The following is a 19,908-nucleotide window of genomic DNA, read 5'->3' as shown; positions in this document are numbered from 1 at the left end:
AGCGATAGATAACAGCGCCGGGAAGGACGTCACTTGGCACGGCACGTGACGCCAGTGGCCGTGCAGGGCCGCCAGCCAGCTACGAACCTGGCATCGTGGTCTGGCCTCTCGCGTTCGTAACAATATTTTAGTGATTCTACAGATTTGCGTCCCAAACACAATCATTTACTTTATTTATTTTAATATTTTATTTAAAATATTATTGAATAATCAATATGGAATAGATTTTCCAAATACAACCTACATAACTGCGCCTTGTCTTGACACTGAAGACTGGCAACGGCTGCCTGGCGAAACGATCACATACGTGAATGCGTTTATAATTAAAGCTAAAACTAATCCACCACAACAACAAAAAATAATTGCAAACCGATTATCCTCGCCAGCCAATAGAATCAGCTCTCAGTTCAATCGGAGGACTTCTCGCCTGCCATTGGCCGCGTCTGTGCCTGATGTCGGGAGCAGATCTCAGATCCCGAAATGTCGCAGCTGTTTTGTCTTGTGTTCGTATGTGCTGTCGTTGTGTTGTGTTCTGTTTACCTGGTTTAATTTCAACGATGTGTTCGCATTGGAGGACTGTATTGTCTGTTCGTTGTCCAGATTAACTGTCTAATATCAACGTTGGTTATTTTTGTCTGGCGCTGGGTTGACAATTATTTTTAATTTTTATTTACAGTTTTTTTCGGAACTGTATAGGTAGTCATTGTCAGCACACTATGTTCACCTACGCTGTGATATTGTTCTCGCTAATTCCTTAGGAATTCTCTGTGCTTTTTGGGCTGTAAGATTGGCTGGTTTTGACTTATTTGGGTGTGGTTGTGCATTAACATTTCTTTGTCCGTTCTTCTGGTTTTCCTAATGACACACGGTGAAAACAGGCAATGGCTTTTGTCCAAAATAACCATCACTTTCACGGGCCCCATGTCGACGCTCTCCATTTTTAATTTAATTTTTCTGTGAAAAAAATTAATGGGAAAAGAAAGAATTAAGTTTTTGTTAGAGTGAAATTTCAAGTGCTGGTCAATAAATTGCCTTACGATTTCAGTTGAGTTTTCATGATTTAACTTCCGAAAAACTTTCAAAATTTGTACTTTCACCGGAATTTTATCTTTGAAATTGACATAATAAACCGGAGTAAAGATTGTCAGGAAAATGATATCAATATTTCTTAAAATAAATGACAAGACCATTGTCGAGATTTAAGTTCCAGATAGGTTTTAAAAAAAATTGGTTGTCTGTAAAGTCGGTTTACGGACGATATTTTAACGTAACAACGTTATAACAAAACATTGATGAAATGATTGCATACATTAATGAATAAAATTGAATCATTTTTATTTTAATAATAAAAGAATAAATACTTGAAATTATAATAGTAATCAGATTTTTAAAATTTTTTAAATAATTAATAAAATTTAAATAATTTAAAAAAATTTTAAATTTTTAAAATAATTAACCTTTATTGCCGAAATTGTTGTTGTAATAAGCAATGAAAACCACATTAACTTTTCACTTCACTTTATAAACAGTCGACGAAACAGTTCACGTGTAGATGACTTGTAATTAATTTTCAAAACTGGAGTTTAGCTATAAAGTTTAAATATAATTATGAACAAGTTTTCATATAGATAAACTGTAATCAAATTTCTATCATCAATTATAAGAATCATTATAATGTTTTAGTCAATTGTAACATAACCTATTATTACCTACTGCACTCGCCGACAGCGTAACGGGACACAGCGTAACGGAACAATGAGCGTAACGGGACACAGCGTACGGAACAATGTGTGTAACGGGACCCTTTTTTCGTGCGTGCAGCCGGCGTTCATCGATTTATTAGACGTTGTCACGTCAAAATGTTGTTTTGCAAAATTTCCCCCGGCCACCGCGGTGAGGCCCCCCTCGAGAATGTGAGTGCAGGGACGCCACTGCTTGTTCGGAGCGCCTGCCGGAGGCCGCGGCGGGCCCGCCATAGAGGTCAACATCGCGCGACCGGCCGTGCCCGGGAGAGGCGCGACGCCTCCTTATTAGGAAGTTTCGGCGCCGCGCGGGAAAGTCTGCCCCTATCCACGGCGCGCCTAACTGCCGGTCTGTCCTCTGTTCCCGGTTGGCCACACGCCATGCCAACATTTCTCAACGTAAAGCAGCGCAACCATCGTCGATAGTTAAGTTCCGTTTAGACTTTTAAAAAGGGGGGGGGGGGGGGTTTGTCTGTAAAGTCGGTTTACGGACGATAATTTTACGTGATAACGTCATAAGAAAACATTGATGCAAAATTGCATACCTTTTTAATTTTAAAATATTACTTACAGTTTTTTTTTTCAAATTTAATTTAAATAATTTGTTCAACTATAATCACGAACAATTAGTTAAAAAGTCCCGCCTTAACCTGTTTGATATTATAGAAGATTTTCTCGCACGGTGATTTGGCCGGTTCTTGCACGCTCGGCTCAGGCGGAACGTGACAATTTTTCGTCCATGCAGCCGGCGATCATCGATTTATCAAACGTTATCACGTCAAAAAGAAATATATTTTCTAAGTGAAACTTGTTTGGGCGCGGCATGAGTCATGTTAAAGAACGTATGACATCGTAGCCGGGCGTACACCAGGTGGATGAATGCAGCGCGCTTGTATCGACGAGTCTGGTCAGTGAGCGGGCTGTGACCCCGTGTTGGGTCAGGGGTCGACGGCTCGCTGGACGCGTGTATCACTCCGCCACGTCGCGCTGGCTCCCCCGCGTGACTCACTGAGACGCCCGCGCGCGCTATTTTCAGTCCCCGCCCCCGGAGAACCCGTTACCTCAGTCCTGCGCGCTGCAAGGGTGGCGCTGGTGTTCGCTTCCGCGCAAACACGGCCTCTGGTCTTGCCTTGTTTTGTTATTATAATGCATGTAAAACCGAATAAACGTCTATCTAGTGCTTTCTGCAATTATTAGTGTCCAAGGTAACAAAAAAATTTTGCCCCGAGCTCCAATTAATGCAGGTTTTTTTTAATTTTCCTTCAAGATTATCCTGTAAAACACGTAAATAATGTAAATGTATGTATACGTGAGAATAGTTATAAATTATAACTATATAACACTTATATTATAACTTATAACACTCAAGATTAATTATTTTATAACAGTTAATTAAACCAAAATAATTTTTTTTTCATAGTTGAGAGTATATCAATGGCGACAGCACTAACGCATGCGCTAGCGGTTGAATGGGAAGACGGCAAGGGAGGTACGTAGCGTAGCATGCCGTATGCTAGTTGTAACGACCGGAAGGTGTGACGTAGCATTGATGTTACAGGATTCTCTTAACTCTGCTTGTGTTTGTCTACTCCTCAGTTTTTTTTTTTTTTTTAATTTGAGATCATACCCGCATCCTTATTATTATCTCCTGTTCTAAAAAAAATACTAATAAGTTATGTCTATCTATACATAATAATCTAGAAGTGTCACTTCTGTCGCGCGTGGGGAAATGTATTTACAGATGACAGGGTAAGTCGAGTCGATGACTTTTCGGAGCGTCACGAAAAGTGCAACGTTTAGGAGTGGGGCGCTCGATGACGTAGTAGGAGGAGGGGGGAACCTTGAGCATTGTACTCCTCACTTTAGGGAAAGTGACAATACAGTACTGCATTTTACGTTTACTTTATTGTTTAATTTTATCGTTCAGTACGGTTCTCGAGTGAAGACCCATTTAATGGTTTCCGGTTGAAAAATAAAGTACGGTCCACCTCTCGTGTATCTCTTTGATGATGGTTCTCACCAAGCAAAGTAACAAGCTTAATAATAAAAGGTAACGCAAAAATATGGAGCTTATTACATTAGAATAATTGGCACCTGAAAGGCCGTCTAACCGGTCAACGACAGGTACTACTGTTAGTTACTAATGTGGAATTGAACGTTGCAAATATGGGCACATGTTACGGGATCAACAAGTAGTGAACATTTCCAGTGCAACAATGTATACCAGCAGTCGCGCGGGTCATCTGTCACAAGGTGGTCGCAATTCGCAGACCAATAGTAAAAAGCCTTGTCGAGACCAATGGAGTCAGTATAAGCTATACAGCGTTTTGAATACATCTCGGCAGAAGATGCTTTCGCGATAAATCTCCATCGCCGGTCGTGAGTTATGACTTAACTGGCCGAGCGCGGCCCTGAACCAGTAATAAACACGGAGTAGCAGTGTGACCAACCTCTTCCAGATGAAGACGGCCTCTCCAGCTGACACCGCTGTCAGTCTTCTGAGAGCGAACTATCGTTAGAGACCGGAAAAATTCGCGAATTAATTTTGCGATAGGCTAGAATACTAATAGTTACACCTCAGTGCTGCCTCTGCTATTGGCTCAAAACTCACCTGGATGACGCTGGGCCAATGAGAAACACCCAACCAAAGCTTTATCGAATCACAGGCTGCTACGCTGGGACGTCTCACACGACAGCAGCCAATGAGTGGGTGACATTTGACCGAGTGTACGTAGAACTATGGAGTTCATCCTGCAGGTCATTGAACCCGCGAATTTTTCCGGTTCCTACGAATAATGCATGCCCCTAGCGACACGCGAAATCTAAGCTGACAGGCAGTGGTTATACTCTGACAAGTCGTAGTCAGTAAACAGTAAACCAAAAGCTATTTTACTAACTAATATAAGTATGTACCAAATCATATATATTGTAAGTAACGCGTTTAGGATTAAGGTTTATTTTCAGAATTATAAAAAAAGTAACAAATTGTTAACAATTTATAAGCAATCGTTGGTTTTTCTTTGATGGGTTTCAGGCACTTAAGTTTGAAGATAAAATCTTTGAAGTTTCGGTCGATATTGCAGTCGTCATCGTCAGGATCGCAGTTGCAACTTAAAAATTCACGCAGCTAAAACTCATGAGCCAAGCCAATTCACGCAACGACCTCGATAGTCTGTGAACTCTATTACTTTCACACCTGTTCTACAGTCCTATCTTGAATTATAAAAATACTGTTTTTTTTTTATCCATTGAACACTGTTGTGAGTGGTTGGACTAAGTATTATAATTCTTTTAAATATCGTAATTGTTTTATATACAGAAATGATAAATTTTATTTTAAAAAAATAACATTATTATTTTGGGAATGATTTTCAGCTAACTGGGGAATATTTATTTTAAAATAAAACTATAGGATTGTAAACAAAAGACGGATGTGTTCAAAGCTCTGAATGTTCAGTTTACGAGAAATTATTGGTAGGTAAGTCTCACGCGAAAAACCAACTTTGCCCCGACACGTTATTTTGTACGCTCCGCGCTCAAAACACTTTGTTCCCGAACCTTCTACAGCAGCCTGGATGTACGGAGGAGTACGCGTCGTTTTGCCTAAACTCATTTAGCCTAAAATGTTCTTTAGGCAAAACGACTTTAGGCAAAACGATTTTAGACAAAATAGTTTTAGTCAATACGACTTTAGGTAAACTAACTTTAGGCAAAACGAATTTTAGGCAAAACGAAGGTGGGGAAACACGATTAGGCAAAACCCTTTTAGGCAAAATGACTTTAGGCCAAACAACTTTAGGCAAATAGACTTTAGGCAAAACGAAGATGGGGAAACACGATTAGGCAAAACGATTTTAGGCAAAACGACGCGCCCCCGTACGGAGCGTGTTTCCCCGGACACGAGGAGATTGTTTGTCGCCGCGCTTCCGTGAAGGCACCGGTCTTGCGTCTCGCGTCTGCCGGGGAACAGCCGGCTTCCTGGAAGAGGAGCCCAGTGACTCACGGGTGTCGGCGACCAAGTAGGGCGTCAGGGGCGGTCACGGGTCACCGCCTGCCCTTACCCTGCACGCGTCCCCCCTCCACTCCTCCACCCCTTCCCCCTCCAGCCCTCCAACCCTCCCGTAACTCCGTGCGCGAGGTGCAGGATGTTGCCACACCGACCAACGACGGGAAATAACACCCAAGCCGGGTCGTTACCACAACGCCGAAATACCACAACGCCGAATGCCAAATTGACCGCAACGCCGACAGCTAGAAACCTGCTGTGTACCACAACGCCGAAATACAGTAACGCCGAAAAATGTTGCTGCGGGGAGGATGGGGCCACAGGAGCAAAATGAAAAACAACTGAATGAATTTGTGTGCTAACCTTACCTAACCTAACCTTTGTGGCAGTCCTGCAATGACATTTTTCGGGGTTAATCTATTTCGGCGTTGTGGTACACAGCAGTTTTCTAGCTGTCGGCGTTGCGGTCAATTTGGCATTCGGCGTTATGGTTTACGGCGTTATTGTACGTCGGCGTTGTGGTATTTCGGCGTTGTGGTATTTCGGCGTTGTGGTATTTCGGCGTTGTGGTATTTCGGCGTTGTGGTATTTCGGCGTTGTGGTATTTCGGCGTTGTGGTGCGTCCTCGAACGGACGTACCTCACGAGCGAACAGATCGTTTCGCGAGAACCGCGCGCCCCCTGCTGGTGAGTCACCGCTCCGACACGCCCTCCGGACCGTGCAGAAGTCATGTCCAAGATGGCGGCGGAGGGGAAGGGTCGCGGCGGGAGTGGGCGAGGGGAAGCCTTCTTTTCACAGACGAGAGAGCAAAACGCCCGATCGTGCATCTTTGGTGTTTTTTTTTTTTGTTCATTGTAAAAGGTTATGTTAGCTACATTATAAATACTTTAAAACATTGTGGACGGTTGATTTGGTTAGGATAGCTACTTTAAAGGTACTGTGAAGTCATGTAAACGGTTTCCTAGCCCTGGATAGCTACATATTAAAAAGTTATTTGCTGAGCAAACATAAAATTATTTTACAGTATTTTTAATGTAGCTATACTTACCTAATATAACCAACCATCCACAATGTTTTAAAGTATTTATAATATAGCTGACCTATCCTAATCGACCGCAAAATTTAATGCCACACCGGTTTACACAATGAGATAGAATGGGGAAAAAAAAGCGAGCATGATCTTCGGGGAACTTCGGGCGTGGCTCTCTCGTCTGTGAAATGAAGGCTTCCCGTGGGCTAGACAGCCCTGGCGACCCGCCAGCGAGCCGCGCGCTAAATGTCGCGCATGCGCCCCGCGCGCCACAATGAAGCCTCGGCGATGCGTACGGCCATAAATCACGACCGGCGCGAGACTCGGCCGACCCGTCACCGGCTATATATACACACACACACACGTGCCGAGTCCTCGTTAGCGGTGACGGGCAGAATCGAAAGATTCGATTAATCTCTTGTTAAATCGATTCAATGTGTAGAATCGTATCGTATAAAGTAGGCCTATCTAAAATCTGAACATTCTCTTCAAGAGCATCCCCCCCTCCTTTTTTTTCATTTAGCAACCACCAACACAAAATTCTTTGTTTTTATTTTAAAAATAGGGAATATTAAATTTACATAAACGAATTATCGCTTTTTAAAAATAATTTGTCTGTTGATGATTACGATGCAAATTCTGACATTTTCTCCAGTCGATATACACACACACACCAACACACACATATGTATATATATATATTCCAAAAGGATGAATCAAACTCTTTTTTTTTTTTTTTCATATTCCACGCAACGAAAATGTTTCGACTGTTTTCTATTAATGAATTCAGCTTATTCGTAGGGGAAAAAGAGGGGGGGGGGGGGGCGACTAGACCTGGGGGTATTGAGAATTTTTAATATTTTCTAAGATGAATGGTGAATTTTAAGTAGCCATAAAAGGTTTCAGTTCTATTATATAAAAATATATATTAGTGATGAACCACTTCCACGTGATACTGACTTTTAAATCATTTTATTGAAACAAAAAACATCAGACTACACTTTTTTTTTCCTTTCCCTGAGAGCTAGACACCCCCCCCCCCCCCCCAGCCATGGGCGTACTTGGTAGCAAGGTTTAAGGTGAACATGATATTCTTCCAATTCCACTGAAACGATTAGATAAATGTTATATCCATTGCGGTATGTTGAAAATACCACCAAGATACAAAGGGTTAGAACTATGTCGTAATCCAGACGCGCTCAAACTCAATGCTGACAGAGATGTCCAATCTAATTTCCCGAACTTCCTCGGTAGTTGTTTCTACTCCGACCAGCTGTTCTTCCTGAACCATCCTTCTGTTTCCTGTTGCCAACCTGCCTACACATTACGCATGCCCCAGTGTTTTCCCCTGTGTCTGTGCAGATTTTACCTGGGCCCAACTTACCTAGTTTTTAGTTTAGAGTTAAGAAGTATTAGGGAGTAAGGAATGGTTGGCCAATCCCCCTCCTAGCACACGATGCATGCTACCCCTCCTGCATGGCTAACACCCTGCAATATTAGGGGTATAGACTTCGGCCTGGGATGTACTTGAAGAGTCTTCCCTACCTAGATACACTTAGTTGAAGTCAGGCTCGCATATAGGCTTTGGCGTGGGAAACACTTAAAGAGGGGAAGTCTAAGATGCACATAAAGTTTTGCCATTCCCGATTACACCAGAACAATTCACCTTCGGCCAACCTCGGGTTTATTTATATATATTTATATTTCTCTGTTTATTTTTATGTAGCTATACTAACCTAACTAACCGTCCATAGTTAGAGACCGGAAAAATTCGCGGGTTCAAGGAACTTCAGGATAGACTCCAATATCCTCTACACACTCGGGCAAATGACAACTGTTCATTGGCTGCTGACTTGTGAGTCGTCTCGACTGGGCGGCCTGTGATTCGACACTTCTATGAGTGATGGTCTCTAATTGGCCCTCAGTCCTCCAGATTAACAGTGAACCAATGGCAGAAGCCGCACTAAGGTATAATTAGATTTAGCAGAACACGAAATGAACCCGCGAATTTTTCAGGTCTCTATCCATAGTGTTTTAAAGTGTTTTAATGTAGCTAACCTAACCGACCACTTTTAATATTTGAATTCATTTTTTTCCTGCGCAAAAATAAAAACCAATTCCCGAAGTTGGCCGAAGGTGAATATATATTGTTCGGGTGCAATCGGGAATGGCAGAACTTTATGTGCTTCTTAGGTCTCTCCATTAAAGAGTCTTCCCTACCAAGATCCACTTGGTCTAGGTGAGGCTCGCGGTGTCGGCTGGTGGAGGTCGCTGTGGTCGCCGCGAGTGGCTGGCGCGCTGCCCCTCGCCGTGTTCCCGCGAGGCGACGAGACGACGGCGGGAGCATGGCGAGTGATCTGTCTCTCCCCCCCCCCCCCCCCCCCCGCGAGCCGCTCCAGAGACCCCGGAGCGAAAGGGCACTCGACGCCGCGTCACCGCGCAAGCGCGCGGCGTCAAGCGTCCATCTGGTTCCGCCGCCGAGGCGCCGCGCTTGGGGCAGGCCGGCGGATGACGTCGCTACGGGAGATCACTACTCGACGCGGACAGATCAGCATCACTGGTCGAGGACTCAGTGGCATCCCCGGGGATGATTTCAGGAAAACCACGGGAACCCGATATCAGAACTTCGGGCCGAGATTCGAACGTGAATATCCGGAATTCACTTTTTTTTTTTTTTAATTGCGTGCGTTACTAAGTTCATTTCCTTGGTCTCACACCAAGGTAACATACAGTCATACGCCACACACAGAATTGTGTCTTTAATCCTAGATTTCTTATATATATATATATATATATATATATATATATATATACACACATTCATTAAAGTCTCTTCAGCTACGGCAAAATCGAAAATTCAACAAAGGCAGCTACAGAAAACCTAGGCACTAGGCCCAGCATACAGAATTATATTTATATATATGGATGGATTGTTAAGTTTTGACAATACCGTCTATCTTTCAAGCTGAATGAGGAATTTTAAATGGCATTCCAGAACCGCAGGCGTGCTAAGGATGTAACTGCCAGGCACGCCAGGTGCCTAGTCGCCTCTATGTGCAAGGCGCCGAAAATGGCGTGTGGGATTGCTAGGTACCTCCCGTAAGGCTTTCACTTACAACTTCCTAGTTATTTTATTTTATTGATATTAATACTAACTATCACACGTACTAAAAAGCTACTATTCCTGTAACTCTCTCTCTATTTCGTGTTTAGCTACTAATTATGTCACAAGATTTTCACAAACTGTTGTCTAGTATGGGTAAAAATGAATGCAAGTTTTCATTATCAATACCACTTACGTGACATTTTACAGTTCGCAAATATTTTTTTAGTAAATTCCTGGTGACTAGATTTATGACTAAACATAAATTGAAAGATGTTTATCTAGAGAAGATCGCAGGAATGGGACTCGGATAATAGTCATTCCAGAAAAAAAATAGTAATACGTGTGGTGTCAGAATGTTTATACTCTTAACACTCCTTCACCATAAAACTTTTCCTGGGCGCTCGCGCAGTGAGTCAGCGACAAAGCGAGTGGCGGTACCACCCCCCCCCCCCTTTTCCCACGAACCCATGCACAAACACATGCAGTGAAAACAAACAGAACTGCAAAATATGAACGTGTTTAAAACTAAACTGGGAAAAGTTATTACACTCAAAGAACATCATAAGAGTTCTGTAATAGGTTTACAAGGTTGAAAATAACCAAAGGGGTGGTGATATATATACCCCTCACCCCCCCCCCCCCCCGGATGTCCTTAAAAAATTAATCATCAAAACCAACTAAAGGATAGAATCTCCCTTCTACACACACACACACACATATATAACACAAACGCACAAATAAAATCCTGCGCACGTAGGAAGTTACCAAAGCTTCGTGCGCCACTCTCAGTGTAACAGTCTGTAACAGTCTGTACCATGGCCCCCGCATTCGATTATACGGGCCCTGCACCCAGGATCGGAGGAGACACACAACCCCCCTCCCCCTACTTGGCCAAAATTTTACAGTGACGTGCTACATTTTAATTGCATGGTTATTTCTTACTTACACCCTTATTAGAATGTTATTTTAACCGTAAAATACCGGGTATAATTATGGTTACTATTTTTAAAAGTCAAAACTAAGATTTTTTTATAAAATTATTTTTACTTTAAGATAACCACAGCGAGTATGTGTATTTATTTCACACGCTGAGATGAAAATAAACAGGGCTGGATCCAGGGGTCCACCCAGTCCCGCCCTTGTGGGGAGCCGTGGTCTCTACGTATAGCTCGGTGCGAAACACGTCTCGCAACAGCTGCCGCATCGCGCGCCTGTCTCCAAGGGCAGCCGGGGTCCATGCAATGGCGGTTCCAGGAAGACCTCTCGGGCAGGGCTCTCACACACAGGAGGATGACATTGCCCTTGGGATATCCACAACATATATGGTCTCAAATACTGACATTTAGTATTTCCGTACAAATTTTGATTGAAAGAAGAGTTTAGCACATTAACGAAAGTATTTAAGTTAACATTGATATTCCCTGCAAAGAAATAAGAAGTAAAATTTGGGCTCGGAAGGGGCTATCGCCCCCCTGCGCCCTTCCTCTGGAGCCGCGCTTGGGTCGATCACGCCCTATGTGCTTCACGGGTGGGAACCGTGGCGGACGTTGCCGACAGCCGGCGTGTTCTCTTGGGGCACCTACCCCCCGGTCGCCTCGTCCATTCGCCCCGCCAGCGCCCCTTCATCGTCACACACAGGTGTGTTTGCTTCAGACAATAATCATGCAGTATGAAATATTTTGTTGACCCAAGTGTTTTTCAACTCAAATGCACTTTTTTTTAAGAAATATTTTTTTTTACATGCCAAAATTCGTTAGGCCCACAAAATATTTTGTTGCGGTAAGTAAATATCTGTTTTGTCATATACAAACAAATGTATGTTTGATTCAAACAAACCTATGTGCTACTTCTAGTACCACCAGGCTGCTAGTGGACACGAGTTTTTCATCTTCCCAGCACAGCTTCATTTTTTTTGTTCTGTAAGATGGACAGATGCGCAGATTATTGAATTTAAAAAAAAATCATATATACCTACGTGATGAAAAAAAAATTGCGAGTAAGCAAGTATGGGAATGCGCAAGTATGCGAGCGCGCAAATATGCGATGTGAGCTACGATGCAATGATGCAACCTAGCGCCACATTCCTGAGACCCCCTCCCACCCTTTCCTGATCATTAGGGACCGGAAAAATTCGCGGGTTCATTGACCTCTAGGATAGACTCTACAGTACTTAACAAACTCGGAGAAATGACACCTGTTCATTGGCTGCTGATTCGTGAGACGTCTTAACCAATTTTTTCCATGATTCGGCACTTTCTTGGTTTAGGTTTTTCCATTGGCCCGAAGTTCCCCAGATAAAATGTGGGCCAATCGCAGAAGCTGTACGAAGGTATACTTTTTTGGATGTCAGTCTATTGCGAAATGAACACGCGAATTTTTCAGGTCTCTACTGATCGTTGCTCTTTACGTCACCCTCTGAGCGTCACGCTTTCGTTCGCGATGTTCGCTATGTTCGTTATGTTCGCTATGTTCGCTGCGCCAGGCGGCCAGACACCAAGCGCGGCTCCAAAGGAAGGGCGCAGGGGGCGATAGCCCCTTCCGAGCCCAAATTTTACTTCTTATTTCTTTGTAGGGAATATTAATGTTAACTTAAATACTTTCGTTAATGTGCTAAACTCTTCTTTCAATCAAAATTTGTACGAAAATACTAAATGTCAGTATTTGAGACCATATATGTTGTGAATATCCCAAGGGCAATGTCATGATTACTAACCGCATCCTCCTGTGTGTGAGAGCCCTGCCCGAGAGGTCTTCCTGGAACCGTCATTGCCAGACAGGACAGTCCAGTTCGCGATGTCGGAGAGAAGCATGCCGTGGTATTCCAGTGATGATTCCGACGATGGTAATACGTTTCTTTAAATGATTCATGCAACAGGAATTTCGATTTAATGCAATTTTTTTTGACATACACCATTACAGTTTTGCACCGTTTGTCATGATAATAATAAAAAATAATAAAAAAATACAATTTATTATTATTTTTTAAATAATATATTTAATTTTTTATTTTCGAAATTTTTCCAAGGCAAACAGAACAAAAACTGGATTGGTTTATGTTCAAAAAGAAACTGCATTAAATCGACGATGATAATATGCTGCTGTCTCTCACAGCATGTAAACGTTAAAAGAAATCGGTTCATGTATTTAATATAAAGGCAAAAGAATTTGGATAATTTACCATATGATAAAGCAGTTGCTTTGTGAGAGCGAAACGAAAATTCATGGATTATTTCAGGATAAATTCAACTCAGTTCGATAGCATTTCCCTTGGAATCGTATCCCAGGCATTGTCCTGCATATGCTGCCTTCCATCGATTTATTCCACAAACATGGAGATTTTAAATTAACTTATCCGTCGACTTGACCCTGTTTAAAGAACAATACTGAGATAAATCAAACTTCATGAAAAGCAAACGCAAATGTACTGCACAATTATTACAAGTGAAAAAAAAAATATATATATATATATATAATCTGCGCATGTGCGAAGTCAGCGAGGTTTTAGAAAAAAAATAGTCGAGGACCAAAACACCTGGCGATGTCGCCAACATAGCGAACACAGCTTTGTGTGGCCAGTGACATCTGAGAGGGAAGCCTTTTCACAGACGAGAGAGCCAAAACCCGAAGTTCTCCGAAGTTTATGTTTTTTTTTCGTATATTTAATGCAGCTATCCTAACCAAATCAACCGTCCACAATGTCTTAAAGTATTTACAATGTAGCTAACCAAACCTAATTGACCATTAGTATCCTTTTATCAACACCTCCAAATTTATTTACAATGAACAAAAAAAAAAAGAAGATGCACGATCGGGCGCTTGGCTCTCTCGTCTGTGAAAAGAAGGATTCCCCACCTGAGATGCAGCTGGCTGTATTTCACTCGCGTGGCGAACATCGTGAGCATAGAGCCGTGTGTGGGTCGAAGGTCCCGAACTCGACTCCCGTTCGGGTCGGGGTTTCGTCACGCGTGGAAAGAGTGTACTTTCCTTTCGCGAGTTCGTTATTGCTTTGTCCCTCCGATGATTCTCCGCTACGGAAGGCAACGGCGAACCATCGCACGATCACTGCCGCGAGGACATCAGGAGAGCCGTGCACCCCCCCCCCCCCTCCCTCCCAGGCCGACCTACCTACCCGGGGTCACTTCGCGACAAGGACTCATCACTTGTGGTACATCAGGGCCGAAGCAAAGGAGGACAATATTCGACGTACAGAGAAAAAAAAAAGAGAGAGAGAAGGGTGTGTTATTATTACCACACACACAAAAGAGAGGGCAAAAAGAGCCCCCCAATGAATTTCTTTTTCCTACTTCTTTTCTAATAAGTCCACGTGATTTGAGATACAATAGGTATTCAGTATCGGACATGAAAGCTTTCAATTATAAAACAAATACGTCCCAGAAGCCTGTCACATCCTGACAGACAGCCAGACACTCGTAGTTGCCGCAACAATAGGATTCCGTATGTATTGTTGTGATGATGATGATGATGATGATGGGTCCCAAGCCATCGCTACGGGTAGTGTCCACGGTATGACTATAGGAAGAGACTAAGTGAGATTATTCCGCGGTGGTATACATGCGCATCATCGGTTAACAGAGTCAAACTAACTGCCTGGCTTGTGTAATGCGGTTAGTTGTTGATATACTTTATACGATTAAGTAAAAACGATAATGAGTGGTAAGTTACTGATGGTAGTCCACAAAATGTCATTTAATACGATGTAAAAAAAAAAAAAAAGAGTTCTGAGTGTAGTCAACAAACTGCCATTTAATACGATGTCCAATTTTTTTAAAAAAATGTTCACAACTTGCCTACCTAACAAATTTATTTTCTTACGTAAGAATGCCATCCTGATTTATTTTGCTAAATAGTAATTGTATAAGGATATTTAATGAAAACTACGTCAAAAATATTAAACTCAACTGAACTGTAAATAATAACAAAACAGTAGAATATTGAAATTTCCATATAGTACTTGCACGATAGATATTTTCGAAAACTGTATTAGCGCACGAAGGTTTTACAAGATAACCTATAATTAATAAATAAAGTTTCTTTGTCTGGTGATATTTTCATTACTAATTAAACACATAATAACTTTCTCCCATAATGTGTGTAAAATAACAAAAGACAGGTGCATAAGCGTTTGAAATGCATTAGTTGGCGGTTAATTTAAATAGGAAGTAAACTCACCTTCTGCCAGAACGAAAAGTATGAAAGCTGGAAAAGTTATGATGCACATGATCAAGAACCGGTACATTTACGGTATAAGAAATCTGCATAATATCACAATTTGTTTTCTACATCGAGAGTAGAAATTTAAATTTATTTGAGAATTAAATAGTATATGTACGATATGTGCAATGAGTTGCTAACAGCAGAAACGCGGCACGTTCGTACCGTTTGAAAATCAGACGTGGTCTATGGTTACACCGAAGCGAAGGACGACCTCTCGTGCGAATGCACTGAAACCCAACGACCATATACTGAAACCCACGAAACCGCACAGATTTACAGGTCGCGAATCTCGTTGCATCTTCCGGGAGAAACAGCGCGCGGCATGCTGGTACTGGTTTGAGAGTCTGCCGCTAGGTAGCAGCACAGAACAGCAACTACGAACGCTATCTACCTATTACGAAATAAACTAATAATTCTTTGCCGGTGATGATTTGCAAGTAGTACTTAACATTACAGCTTTTTTTTATTGTTAAATTTTGCATAGATAATTAGGTGTTTCGAAAATGTATTTAAAAGACGCACAAAAGCTCAAAAACACATGAAGATAATCTAGGTTTCATTTCGAAGCGTGTTTCAATGAAGCCATAATAAAACTTGTTATCAGATTTTGTATAAAATTTAAAGTTTACATTAATTTGATGATAATCATGTTTTTTTTTTTAGTTTAAAATCTTCAAACAAGAGGATACATAATAAAATTAATAGGTTTCCAAATATATATATATATATATATATATATATATATATATATATATATATATATATATATATATATTAAAACATGTAGTGACCTTATTAGAGTAACTGATAGTTTTTAAACGTACGTACAATTGCGTTTGCATTTATTTAGGTCACATGAGTAAGTTTTTATATAATCATAAGTGTTTTATCTATGCATGGTAAATCCGTATGGATAAAGTTAGTGCTTATGATGAGCCTATTTCTGTCCACAATATGAAATTCTAGCTTCAAAATGATGTTACTACTTATGTTATAATCAGAATTACGTTAAGGAAACACATAAATCTATAACAGAATGCGTTTTTTTTTATTCGTTCGCAAAATAAATAAATCACGTGTGTGTATGCAACCACCTTCACTCCTGTGTGCACATTTCAGTCTACACTGCAGGGTTTGATGAGCGATGGTTTAGTGTCTCGGCCAGGGCACGTGGTTTGTTTGCATGGAGGTTGAATAAATGTTTGTTATAAGAAGTTTGTTGAAGCAAAAAAAAAAATTTTTTAGCGTTCAAGTTGTGATACTACATCAGATCACAGAACACTGAAACTTTAATTTAAATAATTTATTTATGTTTTCAGTATTTGTTTACGTTTTTATTCGTGCCAAATTTATATATCTTTCATGTTAATTAACTTCTATATTTGTTTTGGATATTGCTTTGAGACCTTTCTCTATGTTAATAATGTTAAATGTAATATCTTTTAAATGCTTAATTCAAGGCCGGTGATTGGCCGATAGATCGGTGGATCTTTTAAAGACATTGTTGTTAGAGACACTATTAATTTTTGTAAGAGAAGAAAAACTTTAGTGTGCCATATTGTGGCTTGTGTGTGTTGTCGCATCGGGCCTTGCCGACGTGACATTTTAAATATTATATAGCATCGCTACGTCTCTCGTATTGGCGAGAAAAATACGCCCCGAGCTTCGGTGAAGCTCTGAGAGTATTGGTTATATTGGGGCTCTATCTGAAAACCATATATCGTCAAATCATCAGGTATGACTATATGCTATGTTAAATACTGAACTGCCGCGTCACCGAATCATAGCACTAATTGTGTTAGTGACCATCTGCTGTCTGATTATGCTAATTGTTTTAAGTCAATCGTCTTTGAATAATATTAAAGCCTCTAGTTTTCTTGGAACTATGGCACAATTAATGTTTTGTATGACTTCACTCAGAGGTTTTGAAAGATTTTGAATTTCATGCGAACCGACGAATACTGAACTAGCTAAATTTATTTTTTTATCTCCTAACCAAATGAACTTTTGTATCTGTTGTGCCCAACGTAATTTTATTAGCTAAATAATATGTATTTTCCTTTTATTCACAAGTATAAGCAACCTGGTTTGTCATTTATTTTTTTATGTTAAATAATAAACATATTATATTTAGTATTAAACTTATTTTTCTATTTAATAAATAATTAAGTTGGGTACCTTTGGGTACTGGTACCCATTAAAGATTCAGAAGCGCATGACAGAGAGAATTATTAATCTGTAACTGTGAAGGGTCTTACACCTCATAGTGGGGCATTACAAAGTGGTTTTCAAAATTTGTATTTTTTTCATTTCAAGGGAAAAAAAATTGTGCGTAGGCTAAGTGTTCTATAAAATGGTGTTTCAGTTTTAACAAAATAACGTTTTGTGTGCCTAAATTCTCTAACAACTTTTTTCTCGATTGATTTATACTCGAAGAACAGTACATGCCTAAATGTGTTGTGGAGTTTGGTTCGTTGATTGCTCGACATTCGCGACTGGTCGGGGAAGGCGTCGTTTTCGCGTAGGACCAAAAATGGCGAGCGTTTATTCATACCTTTTATTTATTTAGCTACAAGCAAAAGCAATGCGTTGCTGCATGGTTCTGAAAATTTAGATAATAGACATTGTTTCAACGAATGGCTGATCCAGAAATCAGGGACGTAACTTTACTAGTTTATACTCCTCCCCCTCCCCCCCCCCCCCCTCCAAAAAAAAAAATTATTTCAAACAACCCAAACCCTAACCTTTGAAAATAACACCTCATGTCGCCACCACATACCATTTAATTCCACGATTCCACCAAATATATATTTTTTATTTAACTTAGATGACAGATAAATAGACTTATTTGCAGTCATTTCAATTTTGATTCATCGCAAGTTATATAGTATGCGAAAACATCTAATAATTTTTATATTTGACGATAAGCATGTATGTATCTTTCAATACAAAGAATTCAGTTCATGTGCACTCTAACTTATTTTTTGTGTACCAACACTGCGATATTCAAGTAAATATCTGTACTGATAATTACTCTGCTAGATCAGCCCCCCCCCCCCCCCCTTTTTTTCTACGTTTTGCTAACCCACAAATGCGGCCCAATCGATACGCTTATCTGTGTCAATACTTGCATATTTTTTCCCAAATCAGTTTATGAAAACTACCTAAGTACTAAAGTGTAAGAATACTTGGTAAAAAATATATATATAAGCTTTTCAGTCTACAATTTATATAAATGTGTTAAAGTCTTATAAAGCAATGGGTGAGCGTTATTTCTATAAGCGAGAAATAAACCTCAGAATGAAATTTATTGTGTACCTTTTTAAAACACACAGTAATGTTGCTATATACGTGAGTGGGGAGAATTTTCCCGAAAAATTTCCCAATGCCAACATGGATATACAAAATTTAAGATAATAATACAACCTTCCCAACTGTAGTCTGTATGTTTGTATAGTTTTTAGTATTAATCTCTATTGCGAACTTTTTATACCACTTGTAAAATTATTATTTTATTCATTCCTATTATATTCGAATACAAGTAAAAACTTTGAATTAAAATAAGTAAGTATTGAACTGAGAGTATGCTAATGTGTATATAGTACATTTTGTGTTTATTTGTCACCTAAAGAGTCATTAATTTGTTTTATTTTATTATGTTTTAATGAAACGGATTAGAATTTACCGTGTGTTTCAATGAGAATATTACTCATTGGAAAATTTTCCAGTCAGGCAGAAACGGTAAACTACCGGATACATTTTTTCAGAAGAAACCACGCAATTTAAAAATTGATGAAGATTCAGAGCTGTGTGAGCTAACGAAAATAATTTAAGAATAAGCTGAGAGCGTTTGAGAAGTTCTGTTTTCGTATTTCGCTTTGAAACTGTATTTTTAGAAGAGTGAAAAAAAAAAAAAAAATGGGCTAAAACGCGTTTACACAGAATAATTGTCGGTAAAGAAACGCCCGGTGTGGATTCTTGAAAGCACTCGAGGGAATTGCATTACACCTTTATCTTTATTTCTCCGCCATGTAATGATACTTATATATTATCACAGTTGTCCTGTGACGACGAGAAGACTGCGCGCCAGTCCAGAGCCTAGCGCTTAGAGGCGACACCGCGCTGGAAGCAGCAGCGAGCCTCGACCTTACCACCCCGCCTCGCCAACGCAGACGGGTCGTTACCACAATGCCGAAATACCACAACGCCGAACGTACAATAACGCCGAATACCATAACGCCGAATGCCAAATTGACCGCAACGCCCACAGCTAGAAAACTGCTGTGTACCACAACGCCGAAGTACAGAAACGCCGAAAAATGTTGCTGCAGGGGGGACACAGGAGCAAAATGAAAAAACAACTGAATGAATTTGTGCGTGTTTCTTAAATGTATCTTAACGCCGAAATACCACAACCTAACCTAACCTAGGCTAGCCTAACCTTTGTGGCAGTCCTGCAATGACATTTTTTCGGCGTTAGTGTATTTCGGCGTTGTGGTACACAGCAGTTTTCTAGCTGTCGGCGTTGTAGTCAATTTGGCATTCGGCGTTATGGTTTTCGGCGTTATTGTACGTTGGGCGTTGTGTTGCGTCCCCAACGCAGACACACGAGGAGGTAGAGAGACCAGGCACCGCCCCCCCCCCCCCCTCCTTTTGCCAAGACGACTCCGGTTCGGTTCCCGGCGGTGAAACATGACGGACGTTGTCGACATGACGCTCGTAACTAATCAATCAATCAATCTCGTCTCGTGACACGCTCGCACTTGTAGGCTACCAGGAACAGCTTGTT

The 19,908-nt window shown here is 40.7% G+C and overlaps 1 protein-coding gene across 2 annotated transcripts in view; it reads right to left on the bottom strand.

Annotated features, from left to right (window-relative positions):
- LOC134534261 (uncharacterized) overlaps positions 1-15,444 on the bottom strand; it is a 63,634-nt gene extending 48,190 nt beyond the window's left edge. The window contains exon 1 of one of the 2 annotated variants that reach the window (XM_063372553.1): positions 15,075-15,444. In XM_063372553.1, coding sequence (XP_063228623.1) covers positions 15,075-15,141 — 67 coding nt within the window. In that variant the 5' untranslated portion in view covers positions 15,142-15,444. The remainder of the gene's footprint in view (positions 1-15,074) is intronic. The other variant, XM_063372554.1, reaches the window with a different exon arrangement.
- Between the last annotated feature and the right edge of the window lie 4,464 nt (positions 15,445-19,908).

Source organism: Bacillus rossius, chromosome 7, assembly GCF_032445375.1.
Source record: "Bacillus rossius redtenbacheri isolate Brsri chromosome 7, Brsri_v3, whole genome shotgun sequence".
Lineage (NCBI taxonomy): Eukaryota > Metazoa > Arthropoda > Insecta > Phasmatodea > Bacillidae > Bacillus > Bacillus rossius.
This window is presented reverse-complemented; position numbering and strand designations above follow the sequence as displayed.